General features: G+C 41.6%; 1 protein-coding gene across 1 annotated transcript in view; it reads left to right on the top strand.

Annotated features, from left to right (window-relative positions):
- Positions 1–20111, top strand: part of itga9 (integrin, alpha 9) — a 146931-nt gene extending 126820 nt beyond the window's left edge. Inside the window, 6 exon segments of the mRNA XM_023993588.2 lie at positions 5576–5701; position 5934; positions 6285–6400; positions 7559–7654; positions 11228–11347; positions 14408–20111. Of these exon segments, the coding sequence (XP_023849356.1) occupies positions 5576–5701; position 5934; positions 6285–6400; positions 7559–7654; positions 11228–11347; positions 14408–14506 (558 nt within the window). The 3' untranslated portion in view covers positions 14507–20111.
- The last annotated feature ends 20 nt before the right edge of the window (positions 20112–20131 follow it).

The raw sequence follows: 20131 nt of genomic DNA, 5'->3' as shown, positions 1-20131 counted from the left end.
TCGACCGGTATCAACATTATTTACCAATCCATCCATCCAAAAGCAGTCTATCAATCAAATTAAATGAATCAGATTCATGTATAAGGTCCTTTTTACATCAGCAGACGCTACAAAGTGCTTTACACCAAAGGCGTCGTCCGCATGCTTCCCAGCCAAAACAGTTGGTGCATATATTATAGCCCTATTGTGACGGTTTTACTGGGGCAGCTCAGGTAATGGAATTATGTGCACGGGCACAAATCACCACATCTGTCATTTTAGTCCTGTCCGAATCTTCTATGTCAGTCATTTTTACTTGGCAGGAAGGTTATTATCCCAGCCCTAAAAACCTACTGTTTTTCAGAAAACTCCCAGGTCCTCTGATAATACTTATCCTGTGTGAATCATCATTCCTGTGTTTTAAGGGATATTACAGAGTTTAACAGGTGGAGCACCCAGTTTGGGTAAGAACAGTTGATAAATTGCCAAATACGTCAGGTAATTAAATGTCTGTGTAGGTTGAAGGAAGTGAATTGATATGCATTATTATTTTGACTGAAGGCCATCAGGCCAATATTAGGCTATCCCTAGACATTTGAAATATCTTCTCGCCTAGAGAGCCTCCAGGCTTCCTTCATAGCGGTCAATTTTGAATGAGGAAAACAAATTATTACAAGGGCAGTTTGATAAAACTAATCCCATRSGAATCGTCAACTGGAAAAACGGGCATGCTGGGGTAATAATTACATAACCGACGTTCTATAGTAATTCTAGTCCCGTGCAAATAGGGCTCATGACGGTATTTTGTGACGTTTTTGTTTGTTTTGGACTTCGGTAAGGTTTTTTTTCGGCTGTTCGGGCACACATCATTCTTTCTCGAGGCAAGCCAAGGTCAGTAGCCGAAGTCTACGCCCCTTCGACGGTGATTGGTCAGCAGTAGGGATTCTTCAATAAAGTATTTTTTTGTCATTAAACGAGAGATGACTTGTTTTTATGCACAATTTGTTATTGAGAAATACTGCACTAAACATCTTAGTTAAATGTAAAATTGCGTGACTGAGATCTCCTCAGCAAAAACATCAAAATGAATGACAGATTACTTGAGTTTAATTCTAACAATTTTGAGGAAGTGTATATTGGCTACGGCATCTCAAAGTGGACAAATAGTACTATTGGCGCTTTTTTTCTAATTTTTCAAGCAAAGGTCTTTTAACTTCTTACGGCTGAGATCCCGTTAACGGGATCGATATGACAACAGCCAGTGAAAGTGCAGGGCGCCAAATTCAAACAACAGAAATCTCATAATTAAAATTCCTCAAACATACAAGTATTTTACACCATTTTAAAGATAAACTTGCTGTTAATCCCACCACAGTGTCCGATTTCAAAAAGGCTTTACAACGAAAGCATAAGATTATGTTAGGTCAGCACCTAGTCACAGAAAAACACAGCCATTTTTCCAGCCAAAGAGAGGACTACAAAATGCAGAAATAGAGATGAAATGAATAACTAACCTTTGATGATCTTCATCAGATGACACTCATAGGACTTCATATTACACAATACATGTATGTTTTGTTCGATAAGTTCATATTTATATCCAAAAATCTCAGTTTACATTGGCGCGTTATGTTCAGTAATGTTTTGCTTCCAAAACATCCGGTGATTTTGCAGAGAGCCACATCAATTTACAGAAATACTCATAATAAACATTGATAAAGAATACAAGTGTTATGCATGGAATTATATATAAACTTCTCCTTAATGCAACCGCTGTGTCAGATTTCGAAAAAGCACACCATGCAATAATCTGAGTACAGCGCTCAGAGACCAAAACAAGCCATACAGATACCCGTCATGTTGTGGAGTCAACCGAAGTCAGAAATAGCATTATAAATATTCACTTACCTTTGATGATCTTCATCAGAATGCACTCCCAGGAATCCCAGTTCCACAATAAATGTTTGTTTTGTTCGATAAAGTCCCTCATTTATGTCCAAATACCTCCTTTTTGTTCGTGCATTTAGTTCACAAATCCAAATTCATGAGGCGTGAGCACTAGGTCCAGACGAAAAGTCAAAAAGTTCTGTTACAGTTCGTAGAAACATGTCAAACGATGTATAGAATCAATCTTTGGGATGTTTTTAACATAAATCTTCAATAATGTTCCAACCGGAGAATTCCTTTGTCTTTAGAAATGCAATGGAACGCAACTAACTCTCACGGGCGCGCGCAAGACTGAGCTCATGGCATTCTGCCAGACCTCTTACTCAATCAGCTCTTATTCTCTCCTCCTTCACAGTAGAAGCCTGAAACAAGGTTCTAAAGACTGTTGACATCTAGTGGAAGCCTTGGGAAGTGCAATTGGACCAAATTTTACAATAGGCAAAGACTTGAAATACTACAAACCTCAGATTTCCCACTTCCTGGTTGGATTTTTTTTCAGGTTTTTGCCTGCCATATGAGTTCTGTTATACTCACAGACATCATTCAAACAGTTTTAGAAACTTCAGAGTGTAATATGCATATATTAGCTTCTGGGCCTGAGTAGCAGGCAGTTTACTCTGGACACCTTATTCATCCAAGCTACTCAATACTGCCCCCCAGCCAACAATCGTTCGGTTTGCCTAGCCAAGTTCAGCTAGGCGCCAGCCGAACTGAAGCATGCTAATGCTTAACCGAGCCTGGACTTCAAAGGGCAAGCAAAAGGCTAGTGAAAAACTTCCTAGAAGGAAGATATCTAGACAAGAACCAGGCTCAGAGGGGAGACCCATAACATTATTTCACTGTCTATATGTCCAACAGCAGTCTCCCCACACTATTTACACATTCGCCCAAACATCAGTACCTCTGGCGTTATTTATTGTTTTATCGACCTGTCCACATCCTTTGTTGCCTTTATCCTACTGAATGAAGTCTATCACTCTTGTTTGCCTTCATGGCCGAGTGCTCTGGATCCACAGTAGCAAACACTTTAATACAAGCTGCTAGTTTATCTGTTTCGGGTCATGGAACACAGGACCTGTTAGAACAGTGCGAGGCACCTTTTGAGGCCCCCCAAAAAATCTATAAAGGGGAAAGAAATGTTGATACAGCTACTATAGCTAGCCTGGCTGGGCGACCATTTTGTTTCAGAACAACAGTGTCTCATTTAGGCTGAGAAACTCCATACCCTCAGTGGGTGCTGTGTTATCATAACCCCTCCATATAGGTAGATCAGGGGAGAGCTCAACCTGTTAATTGTGTTGACTGTGTGAATGGGAGGACTGGAGCAGAGAGTGCAGACTGTATCCCACCCTGCGTCACCACATCTGGAATCAATTGGAAGGATCAGATAGCTTGCATGGAACTAACGGGGAGATGGTGGGGGGAAACGGGGGGTAATGGGACACCTGCAGATCATTCTACTATTCTATAACATCCCCAACGTAGATTTGGAGTCACAGCGATCAGAAATGGGGCCCTGGTCAAAAGTAGTGCACTACAAAGGGAATAGGGTGCCATTTTGGATACACACTTTGTCTGTGTTAACACTGTCTGAATATGTAGTCTCTCTGTCCTATAGGGATAAGGAGAGGTCATTTTACAGTGAGATGTTCTCCTCATACTGTATTTCAGCGTGACAGACATCTATTAACAGACAAAATAAACATGCAAGAAAAACGAGCAAAAAAACTTGGCGCATTGCGGTTTGTTTGATTTCCAGTCATGATCTTACATTCATCCTAACGTATTGATTTCAGTGTAAAAAAACAACAAGGTAACCCTTTATTTAGGAGCTCGGTTTAAGATTATACTTACCTGGGATTTGATTGGTATTAACTAAGAATCTGGTAGCAATGGATACAAAATAAATAGACATAATTGGTTAATTAGTCCAACACCTGTCTGGCACCAAATGGTGGGCTACACACTGACGCCAGAAACAACATTCTTTTTCATGTACAATAATGATGCAGTCGTAAAACAAAACCAGCTTTTGAGAGTCAACAATGTCTTTATTGATATAATGTATCACAGCAAAATGAGCTGTGGTCCTTACTCTAGGGAAACTAAACATACCATCAATCTATTCAGAATTCCATACCATTAAATTCTCTTTCAGCAGGGAGTCTCTCCTCTCTCTTTCTCTCTCCTCTCTCTCTCCCTTTCTCTCACTTTCTCTCTCTCTCATTCTCTCATTCTTTCTCGCTCATCTCTCTTTCTATCTCTCTCATTCTCTCTCGCTCTCTCTTTCTATCTCATTCTCTCATTTTCTCTCATTCTCTCTCGCCTCTCTCTTTCTATCTCTCTATCTCTCTTTCATCTAACAGACAGAGTTAAAGTTAGCCCACTGTATGAATCATAATGTCTGTTCAAAATGGCATCCTATTCCCGACAAAGTAGTGCCCTATATAGGGAACAGGGTGCCATTTGGGACACAGGCATGACTCTTTCTCAGGCAGTGGATTGAAGTAACAAAAACACAGGACACCCTGGACAGTTAAGCCCAAAGTCATAAAAGTGTAGCGATTGTAGATAGAATAAAATAGTGCTCTGAAGGGGAAGAGAGGAGAGAGGTAGTGGGTGGTATAAAACAGACAATGGAGAGGTTATAGGACACTTCCCCTTCTGGATAAGAGAGAGGGTGAGGTTGTGAGAGAGAGAGAAAGAAAGAGGGGGGGGTCGGGGAGAGATGGAGAGATCGAAAAAGGGGATGAGAGAGGGAGAAAGCGAAGGATCYGGGAGAGATAGAGAGAGAGAAACAGAGTGTAGAGAGAGACAGAGGGATAGTAGAGAGAGAAATGGTGGGGGAGGGAGAAAGAAAGAGCGACAAAGAGAGAGATATGGGGGGTAGAGAGAGAGAGGGGAGAGGCAGAGGAAAGGGTAAGCAGAGAGAGGAAAGGGGAAGTGTTCCCTGGGGGTATGGTTGGTGGTGATAAACCACCCTGGCTCTAAATCACTCCATATGGGAAACCTGTCAGGGAGCGGCACCGTCTGTCGCTTTCTACCCCCACCTCCTGCCCTCCTGCTGGGGGACAGAACTTCCTCTCAACCCCTAAYACCCATAATCCTGGGACATCGGCAGGAGTAGCTGACAGTATGCCTGATAGACAGGCGTACGTCCCAAATGGCACCCTACTCCCTATATAGTGTACTACRTTTGACCAGAGCCCTTGGGCCCTGGTCAAAACTAGTGCACTATACAGGAAGTAGGTTCCCATTTGTGACAGAGGCAGTCTCCACATTCACACTCTCAACCTCACACCCTGGGGACCCCTACAAGCTGAAGGCCGAGTCCGATGAACCAGTCAGACTTTTCTCATCACTCACCGACGGTCCCACAGGCACCCAGTCCTTGTACTTTTTAAAACAAGTAAAAACCATGTTAAACCAATAAACATATTGTTAAACCTTTAACATTATGAGAAATATATTTGTATGAACATCAGTGGGTCTTAAAAATAACATTATTGGGCTCTCGGGAGAGTCCTCTGTTATTACTTACTTGTAGAATGTGTATATTGTTGAACAATTCTGAGATATTTCTCTCTCCAACTCCTATCCTCCCTCAAACTCCCTCCCCCTCTCTCCCCCTTTCCCTCCATCTCCCCAGGTGGCGGAGGGGCGAGGGAACTGCACCCCCCACAGGAACCCCCAGCCCTGTACCATCCCCCAGGACAGAGAGAATATCTTCCACACCATCTTCGCCTTCTTCACCAAGTCTGGTCGCAGGGTCCTGGTAAATAAACACACACGCATACAGAGAGAAACACACACACACAGACACAGAGAGAGAAACACACACACACATAGGCACAAAGAGAAAGTTGCACACACAGACGCACTCATGCAAACATACAGACACACACATACAGAGAGAGAGGGAGGTTCATGCACGCACGCACCTATGAACACACACACAGACAGATGCATGCACACACACTTGGGATAGTCAGTCAGTGGAGTTTTAGGGTTCACTGAAGGTGTTTCCCCTGCTGATGTATGATGTGTGTTGCAGTGTAACAACTGTTCACCTCTCTCTCCTTCTTTCTCTCTCTGTCCTCTCTCCCGCTCTCACCCCCTCCTTCTCTCTCTCTGTCCCTTCTCCCCCTTCTCTCTCCTCTCTCCGTTCTCTATCCCCACTCTTTCGCCTCTTTGCCCTCTCCCTCTCTCTCTCCCTCTCTCTCTCTCTCACTTCTGCTTCTCTCATCACTCTCCATCCTTTCTTCTCTTCTCTCTCCATCTCGCTCGCTCGCCTCTCTCTCTTTCTCTCCCAATTCCCCTCTCACTGTCTCTCTATCTATCTCTCTCTCCAACACGAGATTCTGACCGGCCAGGAGAGACATGTTTAACCATCTCATGTACTCTGGGCTCCCAGACCAAAGAGGATTCTATCAGTATAGATGTGAACTTCTACTAAAACAGAGATACTGAATCGGTGGGTACGCACATGTTATTACATGATTATTACGTTGTGTTACGTGTACGATGTGTGTACATGATTATTACATGTTTGTACTTGGTTTGTATACATATTACGTTAGATGATTATTATGTTGTTATTACCATGATGTTATTCCTTGATTCAGGATTATCTTACAGTGGGTTACATGGTGTGATCATGGTTTTATTACAAGGTATTACAAGTTGTTACATATTATATACATGGATTGTTACATATTATATTACATGGTGGTTACATATTTAAAGCATATTATTACATGTAGGTTAGCATGTATTTACATGTTGTACATTACGTTTAATCATTATTACATGTGGTTACATGGGTTAGCATTACATGATATTACCATGTTGTTTACAATTTTGTTACATATTAATGTAGCTTTACATATTATTACTGGTTGTTACATTTATACAGTTTACATATTAATGGTTCAATATTACATAGGTTAACTTGTGTACATATTATAATGGTTTTACTTTAAATATATACATGGTGGTTCATGGTTGTTTACTATTATTACATGGTGGTTAGCTATAACATGTGGTTACATGTTTTTTACATATTATTACATGTAGGTTACGATGGTTGGTTACAATGTATCACTATGGTTTTACATATATATGGCACTTAGGTTGGTTACTATTTTTACTAATGTTGTCTACTATTTATTACAGTGGAGTGAATTTACAATGTACTACCTATATTAATACATGGTTGTTACATATTATTACATGGTGGTTACATATTATTACATGGTGGTTACATGGTTGTTACATATTATTACGTTGTTATATGGTTATTACATATTACGTTGTTACATGGTGGTTACATGGTGGTTACATGGTGGTTACATGGTTGTTACATGGTGGTTACATGGTGGTTACATGGTGGTTACATGGTGGTTACATGATCATTACATGGTGGTTACATGATCATTACATGGTGGTTACATGATTATGACATGGTGGTTACATGGTGGTTACATAGTTATTACATGATTATTATGTTGTTACTGTACATGGTTATTACACAAGTATATTGGTATTCCATTATGTATCTGAAGGAAGTTGTATTAAACCCCCGCCCACCTTCTATTTATCCCCCCTCCCCCTTCTCCTCACACACCTACAGGACAGCTCGTCGCTGATCCAGTTCGTGACAAGGGGTAACGTGAGAGTGGACGGGAGGGCCATGGAGGTACCAGAGGGCCTATCAGAAGACACTTCAGTAAGAACATCACTCACACAGATGTATTACTGCAAAGCACTTTACAGTATGTGTGACCCAATCAGCATGTTTGAGGGGATCAGTTTCAGCATGTAGTAGACACAACATGATGTCAGGGAGACAGCCAGTTTAATACTATTAGGTGCTGTACCTCAGCCAGCCGTGAGGGGTGAATCTAGAAGCTGAATCTTGATTTAAGCCTGGGGAGCAGCTGGTGGCAGGAAACCAGCTCAACCTGGATGTCATGGGGGTTGTATTTTGGGGGGGTGAGTCCTCATGGACAGCAGGGTAGCACACACACATACACATACATACACACTCACACAGGGCAGCAGGCCTCTGTGTTGAGTGATTGGATGTGCCTGTGGACCAGTGGAATGAAGTGACGAGCGCTCGGCATCCCCTCGTCCCAGATCCTCTCAGCTGATTACATTGATGACCTCCAGGCCCCAGCTCGTAGTTCCTGTGCTCCCTCGGGGTGCGGTAGTCTTGGTTTATCTTTACTGCGATGAGGCCCTTTTCCCAGCAAGCCTGCTACTTATCAACAGCTGACAAGATTTAGTTTATCACCGTGCCATGCAAACAGGCCCTGGTAAATGATGGGAGAACAAAATAATGTATGAGTTATAAAGCTCAGCAATAGAAGACTCGCCTTAAATGGTTCCTTAAGTTTTAGTACCCGTAGGCGTAGACATTTTTTCAACGTTGTTAGTACAGCACAAACTCAGCTGGAGTCAGTCAGAGTACAGATCAGAATGTAACATACGTTTCCATTGCACACACACGCAAGTGATTTGGCATTCGTAATGACAAGGTAGAATTCCACAATGGATTTTTTTTTACAAATGTGGGAAAGCGTTCAGGAGGAGTGACAGTTAAAGAAGATTTATCCTAGTCATCTTCTTGGTCTCTGTCTTCTCTGTCTCGGTTGTTCGGCCGCTGTTGCATTTTCATGCCACATTTGCATCCTTAAATCCCATGAGGACTGGAGTCTCACACGGTGAAACACTCTTGATAACGCTGCGTACGCATCCCAAATGGCACCCTATTCCATATATAGTGCTAGTACTTTTGATCACAAAAGTAGTGCACGATATCAGGAATAGGGTGSCATTTGCGACGTATCCTGACAGTATTCTTAACGGAACACGTTACAGTTTAAAGAGGTGAAATTCTTACATATTTCATGGTCATTTTCCTTTTCGCTATGCACCATGTATTCCAGTTGGAATGGTGTGTTATTGTGGAAGCCTGATGTCTAGGATGGAGGGATAGTAGAAGGGTTTCCCATCTTCAACCCAGACCCAGCCCTGGGTTCAAACACTATCGCTGATCTTTCTTCCATATTTTGAGCGTTTGCTCTAGCCTGCCTGGAGTGTCAGATGTGCGAGCTTTGCAGTTCAATTGGTCCATTAAGCCAGGCAAGCTCAATCAAGCACAGACACAAACACACACACACACACACACACTGTCTGGTTGCCACCTATAGTAGTGTGTATGTGCGCGTGTGTGAGACCACGTCTCCCCTCCAGAGACAGTATTTAGGCTCACCCCCTCTCTGGCCTTGGAGGTTGGCACTTAGCTAAATTATGAAGAGTTAAGTCAACTAAGGATTTTGTCAGAGTAAACACAGACAATTTAGTGGGTCATTGTGAATTAATGTCATGGGAAGCAGGCAAAAATGACTTAGACCTATAATTTATAGTGGGATCAGACTGTCTGTTTGTTCAGACTGAGAATGTTTGTTATGAAGTTCTCCTTTGAATTTAACAAACCAGTTCTCTTAAATTCATAAATGAGCTGACTATACAGTTGTTTCAATGTTGTTTTAAAATCTCATGTCATATACACTGAAATGGCTATATACATAGCTCCAATTTTGATTTGTGTACATGTGAACATATTTCAAAACATGAATCAAATCAATCCTACTATTGCATCATCCTCACACAGTAATATTAATATAATAATATTCTGCTGCACATTATCTGTGGCCTTACTGTGTGAGGATYATGCAATAGTAGGATTGATTTGATTCATGTTTTGAAATACGTTCACATGTACAATGAAATAACTAAACACTTAAAATGTAGATGGGTAACAGGTATTTTATGCAACATAATATTCTACTGTTTTCTTAGTTTAGAACAAGAATGCTGCAATTGTATGATTGATTTGAAATCATTTAACGCCATGGGATCCTCTATCTTTCTCAGACATTCTTGCTTCATCCAACTCCTTTTAAAAGTCACCTTGGAATAGTCCTCCAGACATTCCAGTCTCTGACACAGCCAAGCTTGCATTCCYAATGGCACCCTATTCCCTSTATAGTGCACACTACTTTTGACTAGGGCTTTGACCAGAGCCCTATGGGTCCGGATCAAAAGTAGTGCACTTTAAATGGAATAGGGTGCCATTTGGGACAGAGACCAAGTAAAACTGTCACTATTGTTCCAAAAAGGAACTTCCCGTGAGCCTGTTTAAAAAGTAAGACATTTCACAGCAGACGCTATTATCAACCAGGAAATGGCATCATCATGCAGTCGTCATTCAACCCTGCACCTTAGATGCTGCTGCCTTATAGACATGGAATCACTGGTCACTTTAACAATGGAACACTAGTCACTTTAATCATGTTTACATACTGTTTTACTCATTTCATATGTACTGTATATACTGTATTCTATTCTACTGTATTTTAGTCAATGCCACTCCAACATTGCTCGTCCTAATATTTATATATTTCTTAATTCCATTCTTTTACTTTTAGATTTGTGTGTATTGTTGTGAATTGTTAGATACTAATGCACTGTTGCAGCTAGGAACACAACATTTCACAACACCTGCAATAACATCTGCTAAATATGTGTATGTGACCAATAACATTTGATTCTCTTAAACTCCACCAGACCGTAGAAGATATTCCCACTGGGGCTGCATCCCAAATAGCACCCTATTCCCTACATAGTGCACTACTTTTGACCAGCGTTCATTGGCCCCTGGTCAAAATGTGTGCACTCGTTAGGGAACAGGGTGCCCTTTGGGATTCGGATTCGGCCACAGTCCAATGGGAATGTCTTCTGTGGTCTGGTTTGTCTGTCAGATATAGACTGATACAGTTCTCATAGAGAGCTTTGGATCTTTGGTATTTCTAGATAACGAGACACAGGTGAGTAGGTCTCTGGGTTTTATTTTAAACTCGAGTCTGTGTGTCCGTGTGTCTGTCTGTGTTGTAATGTGATCTTGGTTAGTGTACAGTATTTATCTGTGTTTCCAATGTAATCTTGTCTGTAGCCTCCAATTTCCCATCTTTCACATTTCCATCACTCGGGAAAGCTAGGATAGTTGTAGGTATACATAATATTTCAGAAACAATTCATATTTTCCAGATGAGTGTTAGTGTATATATTTGTGTTTGACTGTAATCTTGTTGTGTCTGTACGTCTGAGTCTATTTGTCTTCTTGTCGTGTTTCAGCTGGTGTTCCAGGAGCCGAGGGGCTAAGTGGTTGGCTGGATGTCTCTGTGTGTCTGTGTTTGAGGCTATGTTTGACTGTATTGTTATTGTGTTGCAGCTGGTGTTCGAGGCGCTCCACAGCCAGGAGCCAAGGGGCTATGTTGTTGGTTGGATCATTGCCATCAGCCTACTGGTGGGAATACTCATCTTCCTACTGCTGGCTGTGCTGCTCTGGAAGGTAACACACTCCGACTTTTGCACACACACACACACACACACATGCACACAAACACACATTGTCTTCTGCAGTACAGCGAATTGTATGGACTATACTTGGTTATTGCTTTGTTATTGGGAGGTGTTTGTCCCTCATATTGTTTTAGACTATAGCCTAGAACACCTCCCCTCTAACTGGCAAACACTTCTTCATCGTGCTCTAGTCTACACTGTAGCCTCCAACTCTGGTTGACCTGTATCCAGGTCAAAACGTTAACCACAACTCCAAATTCTAACACAAAGTAATCAAGGCTAGGGTCATTAAGGACTGTACCCTGTCATTTACTAATTTGACACATTTTTCCTATGATAATTATCTCTAATCTACATAATTAGTTTCCTCACCACTTAATGGCACCAACTTTAATTGCTGTAGTTTGTGTCATGGTAATGTATAATGTAGGGCTCTCCAACCCTGTTCCTGGAGAACTACCCTCCTGTAGGTTTTCACTCCAACCCAGTTCCTGGAGAGCTACCCTCCTGTAGGTTTTCACTCCAACCCAGTTCCTGGAGAGCTACCCTCGTGTAGGTTTTCACTCCAACCCAGNCCAACCCAGTTCCTGGAGAGCTACCCTCCTGTAGGTTTTCACTCCAACCCAGTTCCTGGAGAGCTACCCTCCTGTAGGTTTTCACGCCAACCCAGTTTCTGGATAACTACCCTCCTGTAGGTTTTCAAACTGTAACCCAGTTCCTGGAGAGCTACCCTCCTGTAGGTTTTCATCCAACCCAGTTCCTGGAGAGCTACCCTCCTGTAGGTTTTCACGCCAACCCCAGTTCCTGGAGAGCTACCCTCCTGTAGGTTTTCACGCCAACCCTAGTTGTAACTAATGTGATTCAGCTTATCAACCAGCTAATTATTAGAATCAGGTGTGCTAGATTAGGGTTGGAGCAAAAACCTACATGACTGTAGCTCTCCAGGAACAGGGTTCGGAGAGCCCTGGTATAATGTCGCCATCATTGGCTAATGTCATTTGGCATATTGTCAAAGGAACATGTTTTCCCCGTGCTAATGCGTAAGCTCGTTAAACAACAAGCTACATTAGGCAATTTGTGTAGAGCCTCTTGGTTTGTCTGTGGCAGTGCTACATTTCTTCTGAAAAAGACAGTCAGCACTCGCAAATAAGGTATGACTTTGAATTATTATCAGCAGTCACAATGAACACATTTCAGCCATCAAGCCTTTGTCAGTGCTACGTTGTCCAGAGATTGGTTCACACAGTCCAGTTGTGAAGTGCTGCTTCTCTTGGATTAGAGCGGCATGCAGTCAGTCACAGGGGAGGTGCTCTTGGCCAGTCTTTAACAACCATCCCAGGAACTAAACAAGGAACTCACTATAATTTACACCAACCATACATACCACACACGCACAGTCAAGCAGACACACACACCATACTACACACATGAAAGAAAGATCTCAGAAGGGGAAATGGCAATCACACTGATGTCCAGACAAGAGGCCTCTTAATTCTCTTCACACAAAACTCCTATTCTTTTCCTCTTTTCCTACTCCCTTATTTTTCCCACTGGGAATACCATGACTAAACCCTGGAATGTTGGTCCTGGGATATCCTCTCTGTGTGTGTGTGTGTGTGTGTGTGTGTGTGTGTGTGTGTGTGTGTGTGTGTGTGTGTGTGTGTGTGTGTGTGTGTGTGTGTGTGAGAGAGAGAGAAACACCAGCCGTCCCCCCTCCCTTTGCCCAGGTCCTTGCACCCTGCCAAAATAAACCCCTCTTACAAGCGCCATGTCCACTATTTCCCTTTTTCTGGAAATTCCTGAGGCAGAGGTGTCCCAAATGGCACCCTATTCCCTATATAGTGCCCCACTTTTGACCAGGGTCTATAGGGAATCCCATAGGGCTRTGGTCAGAAGTAGTGCAATACTGTATGTACATATGTAAGATCTTAATATGATCACTCTTTTGTTGCTGAGAATTTTCCTGCCAGGAAATGCAAACTTGTGGTGTATTCAAGGTTCAAAAAAGGCTTCTAAAGTTTGTAATTTCCACAAACTGTATCAACACCTAAAAAAAARGCCCATTAATTATCATTCAGTTTCATGTTGCTACAGGATTATTTTTCTGCTGTAGCAAACTGGCTCAAATTAAGATCCTACATCTGTCGGAAATAGGGTGCCATTTGAGACGCAGCCTAGAGGTCTGTATCAATAAACGGTCTGGTCAAACGGAGATAAATGAATGAGATCAATGCAAGAGAGAAAAGACAACAAGACAACATACCATAATGACAGTACCACATACAATCAGCACATCATCATCAAATATAACATTTAGAATAGTAGAAACTACATAAAACAATATCAAAAATGAGAAGCACAAGGAAGACACCACAACAGCAGGGCCCGGGAGCTCACTTGAGCTCCTAATGGAGCAAAGGGCCTCAACAGTGCATCTCCAGCAAGGGAAGCCTGGTCTGGACACTTTTCTGAACTTCATTCAATGTGGTTCTATCCTGGTGGTTGCTGCCTGGTGGCCAGTGTAATAGAGACTGGTAAATCTTAACAGGTCAAACATSTGGCCGTAGGTCCACCTCACTGGCAACTGCTCCTTCCCATTAGCCCTTAGAACAACTGACTACGATGGCTCCTGGAGTGGTGTAGTAGTCTAAGCCACTGCCTCAGGGATGCATGCACCAGTGCAAGCGAGGGTTTGAATCCAACCCACTGCTAGCACACCCTCTCCTCCTACCTTTACTGTCAGTCTTTCACTGTCCTACAGTATATAATACCGTACATACAAACAATATGAAACCGCTGACCCTAAGAACAACTGACATGAGTCAAACATCTGGCCATAGGTCCATCTCACTCCCTAACCTTTGCACCTGAGATTCTAGCAACTGTTGATTGTTGATGCCCATATGAGCAGAGATAATGGAATAGAGACGTATAAATCTTAACAGGTTAAACATCTGGCCACTACATCTCACCACTGACCCTGAGCTAACAAGTGGTTTTATTCTCTCCCCCTCTCCTTGTCATCCTCCTCTCCTTCCCCCTTTCCCAGATGGGTTTCTTCCGCCGGCGCTACCGGGAAATCATCGAGGCTGAGAAAAACAGGAAGGACAGTGACGAGAGCTGGGATTGGGTGGAAAAGAACCACTGAGAGACAGAGAAGCCAATGAGAGCGCAGGAATTGGGGATTGGGTCAATGGAGGATCCAATGAGCTGGGGGCTTTCACCACAGCCAGCCAATCAGGACTAAGGGCCCTTCAATCTTCCATATGTGGAAGAGAAAAAAATATTCTCCGGATTGTTCGGAGGGAGACTTGACATTTTGGTGGGTGGGGGACTGGGGATTGAGGAAACAAACGAACAGACATCTGAGGTGATGGTTGGTGTGGCTTGCTAGGGTCGTATTCATTAGGACCCTAATTCAGTGCAACAGAAAATGGAAATTAGCATTTCTTAATTGACAAGCCCAATGTTTGTTTTCTTCTGTTTGGTGCCAAATGAAAACAACACTCACAATAGAATTTAATTAGTCCCTATGGAGCTTATGGAGATAACTTCCTGACAGTCAAATCTATGGAGGTAACTCCCTGCCAACAGAAAAGAACAGAATGGAACTGTTAAAGAAAGAAGGGGCCTGTTCAGAAGGCTGTAACATAGATAGAAATGTATCGTGCAGAACAGAAATGATTGTCATATAGCCAAATAGGGAATTGCATCAGCTCTATTCATTCTATTTCTATCTGCAACGTTCAGAGTGTTTCACGTCCCTGAATTCACCCAAGGAGATTGATGTCCTGTGACAGGAAGTGGAAATGACAGATATTATCAGACAAGACCATGAAAACCCTCAGGGCTCTGTTTTAATAGTAGCAAAAATTTATTTTTATACATATTAAAGCCATATTGTATTGAATTGGGGCTTCGAGAAAGGGTTGGTTGGGGTTTTTGAAATCTAATGTAAGCATATCTATATGTTTTTCTTTAAAGCACTGATGTCCGAGTTGATAAGAAGAGTTGATGCTATGTTTCCAAAGTTGATCCTTTCGTTTTGAGGCCAAAGATAATCTATAGTATAGTATATGAGTATAGTATATAATTCTGTACTGTTTCCTGCTCACAAATATCTCTTGAATATCTCACACATATCCTTCTCCCTTAGATAGCTATATGGGCAACCAGCCAAAGCAAGTCCTATGGAAGCCCATAGAAATATAACTATTAGAGCGGACATTCCCATTCAAGTCAACATTCTATTTCTATGTGTAGACCTTCCCTTCACCATAAACAGAGCTATATTTTTGGCACACATCGAAGTTGTCATTGTCATGAAGAAATGCTGATAGCCAAGCAAGAACCAAGAGTTCTAATAAGTTTTTAATTGATTGTATATGTAACGCTTTTCCAGACCCTCAAAGCGCTTTATATAGTAAAGAGGAAACTCATCTCATCAACTACCAAGTAACCCATGGTCCAGATGCAGACATCACCAACACCACTGTAGCTAGAGCATTTCATTTACAGTTAGAGCTCTATTCAGTCTGTATGACTGAAGCATTACAGATTGCGTGCTAGAAATGTAAAGCCGGCATGCCGTGATTACCGTGAATGCCGTCTCCGCTAACGAGGAAACATTGTCTTTACATTTCAATCACGCTGTAACGCGGAACTTCTGCGATACAGATTGAATAGAGCCCTTAATTTGCCARATTTCACAAAGTGTGGTCTTTTCAAACTGAAAGTTTAAAATGTGAGTAAGGCAGAAGAGACAGTGGATAGAGGAGGAGTGGATAGATGGCATAAACAGATAGACTCATCATTTTTAGCTCAAAGAAGCATTCCACTTGTCGCCACTAAGTTAATAATCTCTCCAGTGTTGTGTGCCAGAGGAGAAGGTCCATCAATTAGATGATAGTCTGGAAAATTTCACAAATCATGGTATTTAAAAAAACAAAATTCAACTGTATCCTATCATATGAGTGGAAAGGTTTACATTATACCTTTAAATTGACATTATACCTATGTAACTACATGGAAAGAACTGTATAAACAACATTGTAGTTACAGTAGTGATAGAGTATTGGCATAGGGCTATGCATTAGATGCAAATTAGAACATTTTGGTTTACAGTTAAAATGTGTAATTTAACCCACATCCCGCCAATCTTTTGAAGCTACAAGAAATGTTATAAAGAAGAAGTGGAATATAGGCTACATTCTTTGAGAATCAAGTGTCAAAAGCTGTTTTGGCAAAGAGCTATCGCTCAGATATCCACATGAACAATCACAAGCATAGCCTGTTTCAAAAAGTTTTTCAATTTCAGTTAACATGTTTTTATGATCCTCAATGTAGGATGATATGTTAGGCTAGAGCGATACCAAACCTTATAGGATGTTTTACTCTACATTGCCGGAAGAACACAGCCTAGATCCAAACTGAATTGTTCCGTTTCACTATTGTTTCATTACATGTTTACCACAGTTTTACAATAGTGAAGCTGAATAATTCAGTTTGAAATCGAGGCTAGGATGAATATCCGAGATCAGAGTAAACTATACCTACCTACAGTTGAAGTCGGAAGTTTACATACACTTAGGTTGGAGTCATTAAAACTTGTTTTTCAACCACTCCACAAATTTCTTGTTAACAAACTATAGTTTTAGCAAGTCGGTTAGGACATCTACTTTGTGCATGACACAAGTAATTTTTCCAARAATTGTTTACAGACAGATTATTTCACTTATAATTCACTGTGTCACAATTCCAGTGGGTCAGAAGTTTACATACACTAAGTTGACTGTGCCTCTGGAAAATTCCAGAAAATGATGTCATGGCTTTAGAAGATTCTGATAGGCTAATTGACATAGTTTGAGTCAATTGGAGGTGTACACCTGCGGATGTATTTCAAGGCCTACCTTCAAACTCAGTGCCTCTTTGCTTGACATCATGGGAAAATCAAAAGAAATCAGCCAAGACCCCAGAAAATAATTGTAGACCTCCACAAGTCTGGTTCATCTTTGGGAGCAATTTCCAAACGCCTGAAGGTACCACGTTCATCTGTACAAACAATAGTACGCAAGTATAAACACCATGGGACCACGCAGCCATCATACCGCTCCAGGAAAGAGATGCATTCTGTCTTCTAGAGATGAACGTACTTTGGTGCGAAAAGAGACTATGGTTTGCAACTGCACATGGGGACAAAGATCGTACTTTTTGGAGAAATGTCCTCTGGTCTGATGAAACAAAAATATAACTGTTTGGCCATAATGACCATTGTTATGTTTGGAGGAAAAAGGGGGAGGCTTGCAAGCCGAAGAACACCATCCCAACCGTGAAGCACGGGGGTGGTAGCATCATGGTGTGGGGATGCTTTGCTGCAGGAGGGACTGGTGCACTTCACAAAATAGATGGCATCATGAGGGAGGAAAATTATGTGGATATATTGAAGCAACATCTCAAGACAACAGTCAGGAAGTTAAAGCTTGGTCGCAAATAGGTCTTCCAAATGGACAATGACCAGGACAACAAAGTCAAGGTATTGGAGTGACCATCACAAAGCCCTGACCTATAGAAAATGTTTGGGCAGAACTGAAAAAGCGTGTGCGACTCAGTTACACCAGCTCTGCAAGAAGGAATGGGCCAAAATTCACCCAACTTATTGTGGGAAGCTTGTGGAAGGCTACCCGAAACGTTTGACYCAAGTTAAACAATTTAAAGGAAATGCTACCAAATACTAATTGAGTGTATGTGAACTTCTGACCCACTGGGAATGTGATGAAAGAAATACAAGCTGAAATAAATCATTCTCTCTACTATTATTCTGACATTTCACATTCTTAAAATTAAGTGGTGATCCTAACTGACCTAAAACAGGGAATTTTTACTAGGATTAAATGTCAGGTGTATGTAAACTTCTGACTTCAACTGTACCTACACCCATTCCATTAGTAGACACCCAGGGCATTTAATACCTACCTAACCCATTAGTAGATGCCCAGGGCATTTAATACCTACCTACACCCATTAGTAGAGACCAAGGGTATTGTATACCTAGCTACACCCATTACTAGAGGCCCCTTCCCATGACAGAGAAACAGGGCTGAGTAATACCCTTAAAATAGCATGGTTAGGGAATATGCTTCACTCTAGTCCATCACCATGCATAAAATACTAGCTATTTAAGGCTTATGAGAACATCAGTTTCTCTTTCTCAAATTGTGGATCTGTGTTATCTGATAAAATGAGTAAACCCAATTTAATCTAAAGCTTTCCTTACATGGAATGATGTAATTGACGAACAATGAGATGTGTGTGGATGTGAGATGTTTTAAAAGTGCACACCTGTCAATCTAAAAGAGTTGAAAAGTTTCTTAATGTGCAATCCCAAATGTTGCATGTGCTAGGCAGAGGCGCAACTTTGGTTTTAGAAGTGGGGGGGGGGCAATCATTTGTTTTATTTTATCCAGTCGAATAAACACTCCAAACAGCCTACCGTCCACTCGGAGGCGTCCGCATGGTCCTAAAGCACACCGTTGCCTCGTTTTGAATCACGCTCCAATTATAAAACTGGGGGGACAAAAATACAATTTTCCCAGTGAAAGTTGCGCCCCTGGTGCTATGTTTAAAAATATGTGGCGAATACACTGAGTGTACAAAACATTAGGAACACCTTCCTAATATTGAGTTGCACCCCCTTCTGCCCTCAGAACATCCTCAATTCGTAGGGGCATGGCCTACAAGGTGTCGAAACCGTTCCACACGGATGCTGGCCCATGTAGACCATTCTTGATACACACYGGAAACTGTTGAGCGTGAAAAACCCAGCAGCGTTGCAGTTCTTGACACAACCTGGTGCGCCTGGCACATACTACCATACCCTGTTCAAAGGCACTTAAATATTTTGTCTTGCCCATTCACCCTCTGAATGACATACATATACAATCCATGTCTCAATTGTCTCGAGGCTTAAAAGTCCTCCCCTTCATCTACACTGATTGAAGTGGATTTAACAAGTGACATCAATAAGGGGTCATAGCTTTCACTTGGTCAGTCTATGTCATAGAACGAGCAGGTGTTCCTAATGTTTTGTACACTCAGTGTATATAAAAACAGCCTTTGGAGGTTCAGAGAGGCTTTTGTGTTATAACTAAATTAGGTAAGAAGTGTCTCACATAGCGTTTCTCTAAGGGCTCTATTCAATTAGTATCGCTGACGTGTTACAMATTGCGRTCAAATTTTAAAGGTAATTTCCTATTGAGCTGACATCTGCAGCGTTTACCGTGAATGCAGTCTCCACTAACGTGGGAACATTGCCTTTAAATTTGAATCATGCTGTAACGATGAACTTCCGCGATACGGATTGAATAGAGCCCTAAGTTATGTAGAGCTTTTTGAAAGCTGAATGGTGTGGTGTTCCTTTACAAGACTAAAAGGCTGAGACACTTTACTGTGCTTACTATAATGGCATCGTCTTTATCAATCATGCTGCATTGATCTCTGATTGATTGGTTAGAAATACATCCTATATTTTAATGTCACCCATTAATTTCACTGGCATGGCAAGTACTGTACACATTCACCATCTCCTCTGCACCTGATATCTATGGAAACTTGACATGTTTTTTTTGTATTTTAACTGTGATGGTTTCGTTCTTTACTTGTATATTGTTTCACCTTTATCACAGCATAGGTATTTGAATTTTGTTTAAGATATACTACTGTCACTGAATTATCATTTGTATAAAAGTATTGCTCTACATGTTTGATGTTTAAACTC

Source organism: Salvelinus sp. IW2-2015, linkage group LG8 (genome assembly GCF_002910315.2).
Source record: "Salvelinus sp. IW2-2015 linkage group LG8, ASM291031v2, whole genome shotgun sequence".
Lineage (NCBI taxonomy): Eukaryota > Metazoa > Chordata > Actinopteri > Salmoniformes > Salmonidae > Salvelinus > Salvelinus sp. IW2-2015.
This window is presented reverse-complemented; position numbering and strand designations above follow the sequence as displayed.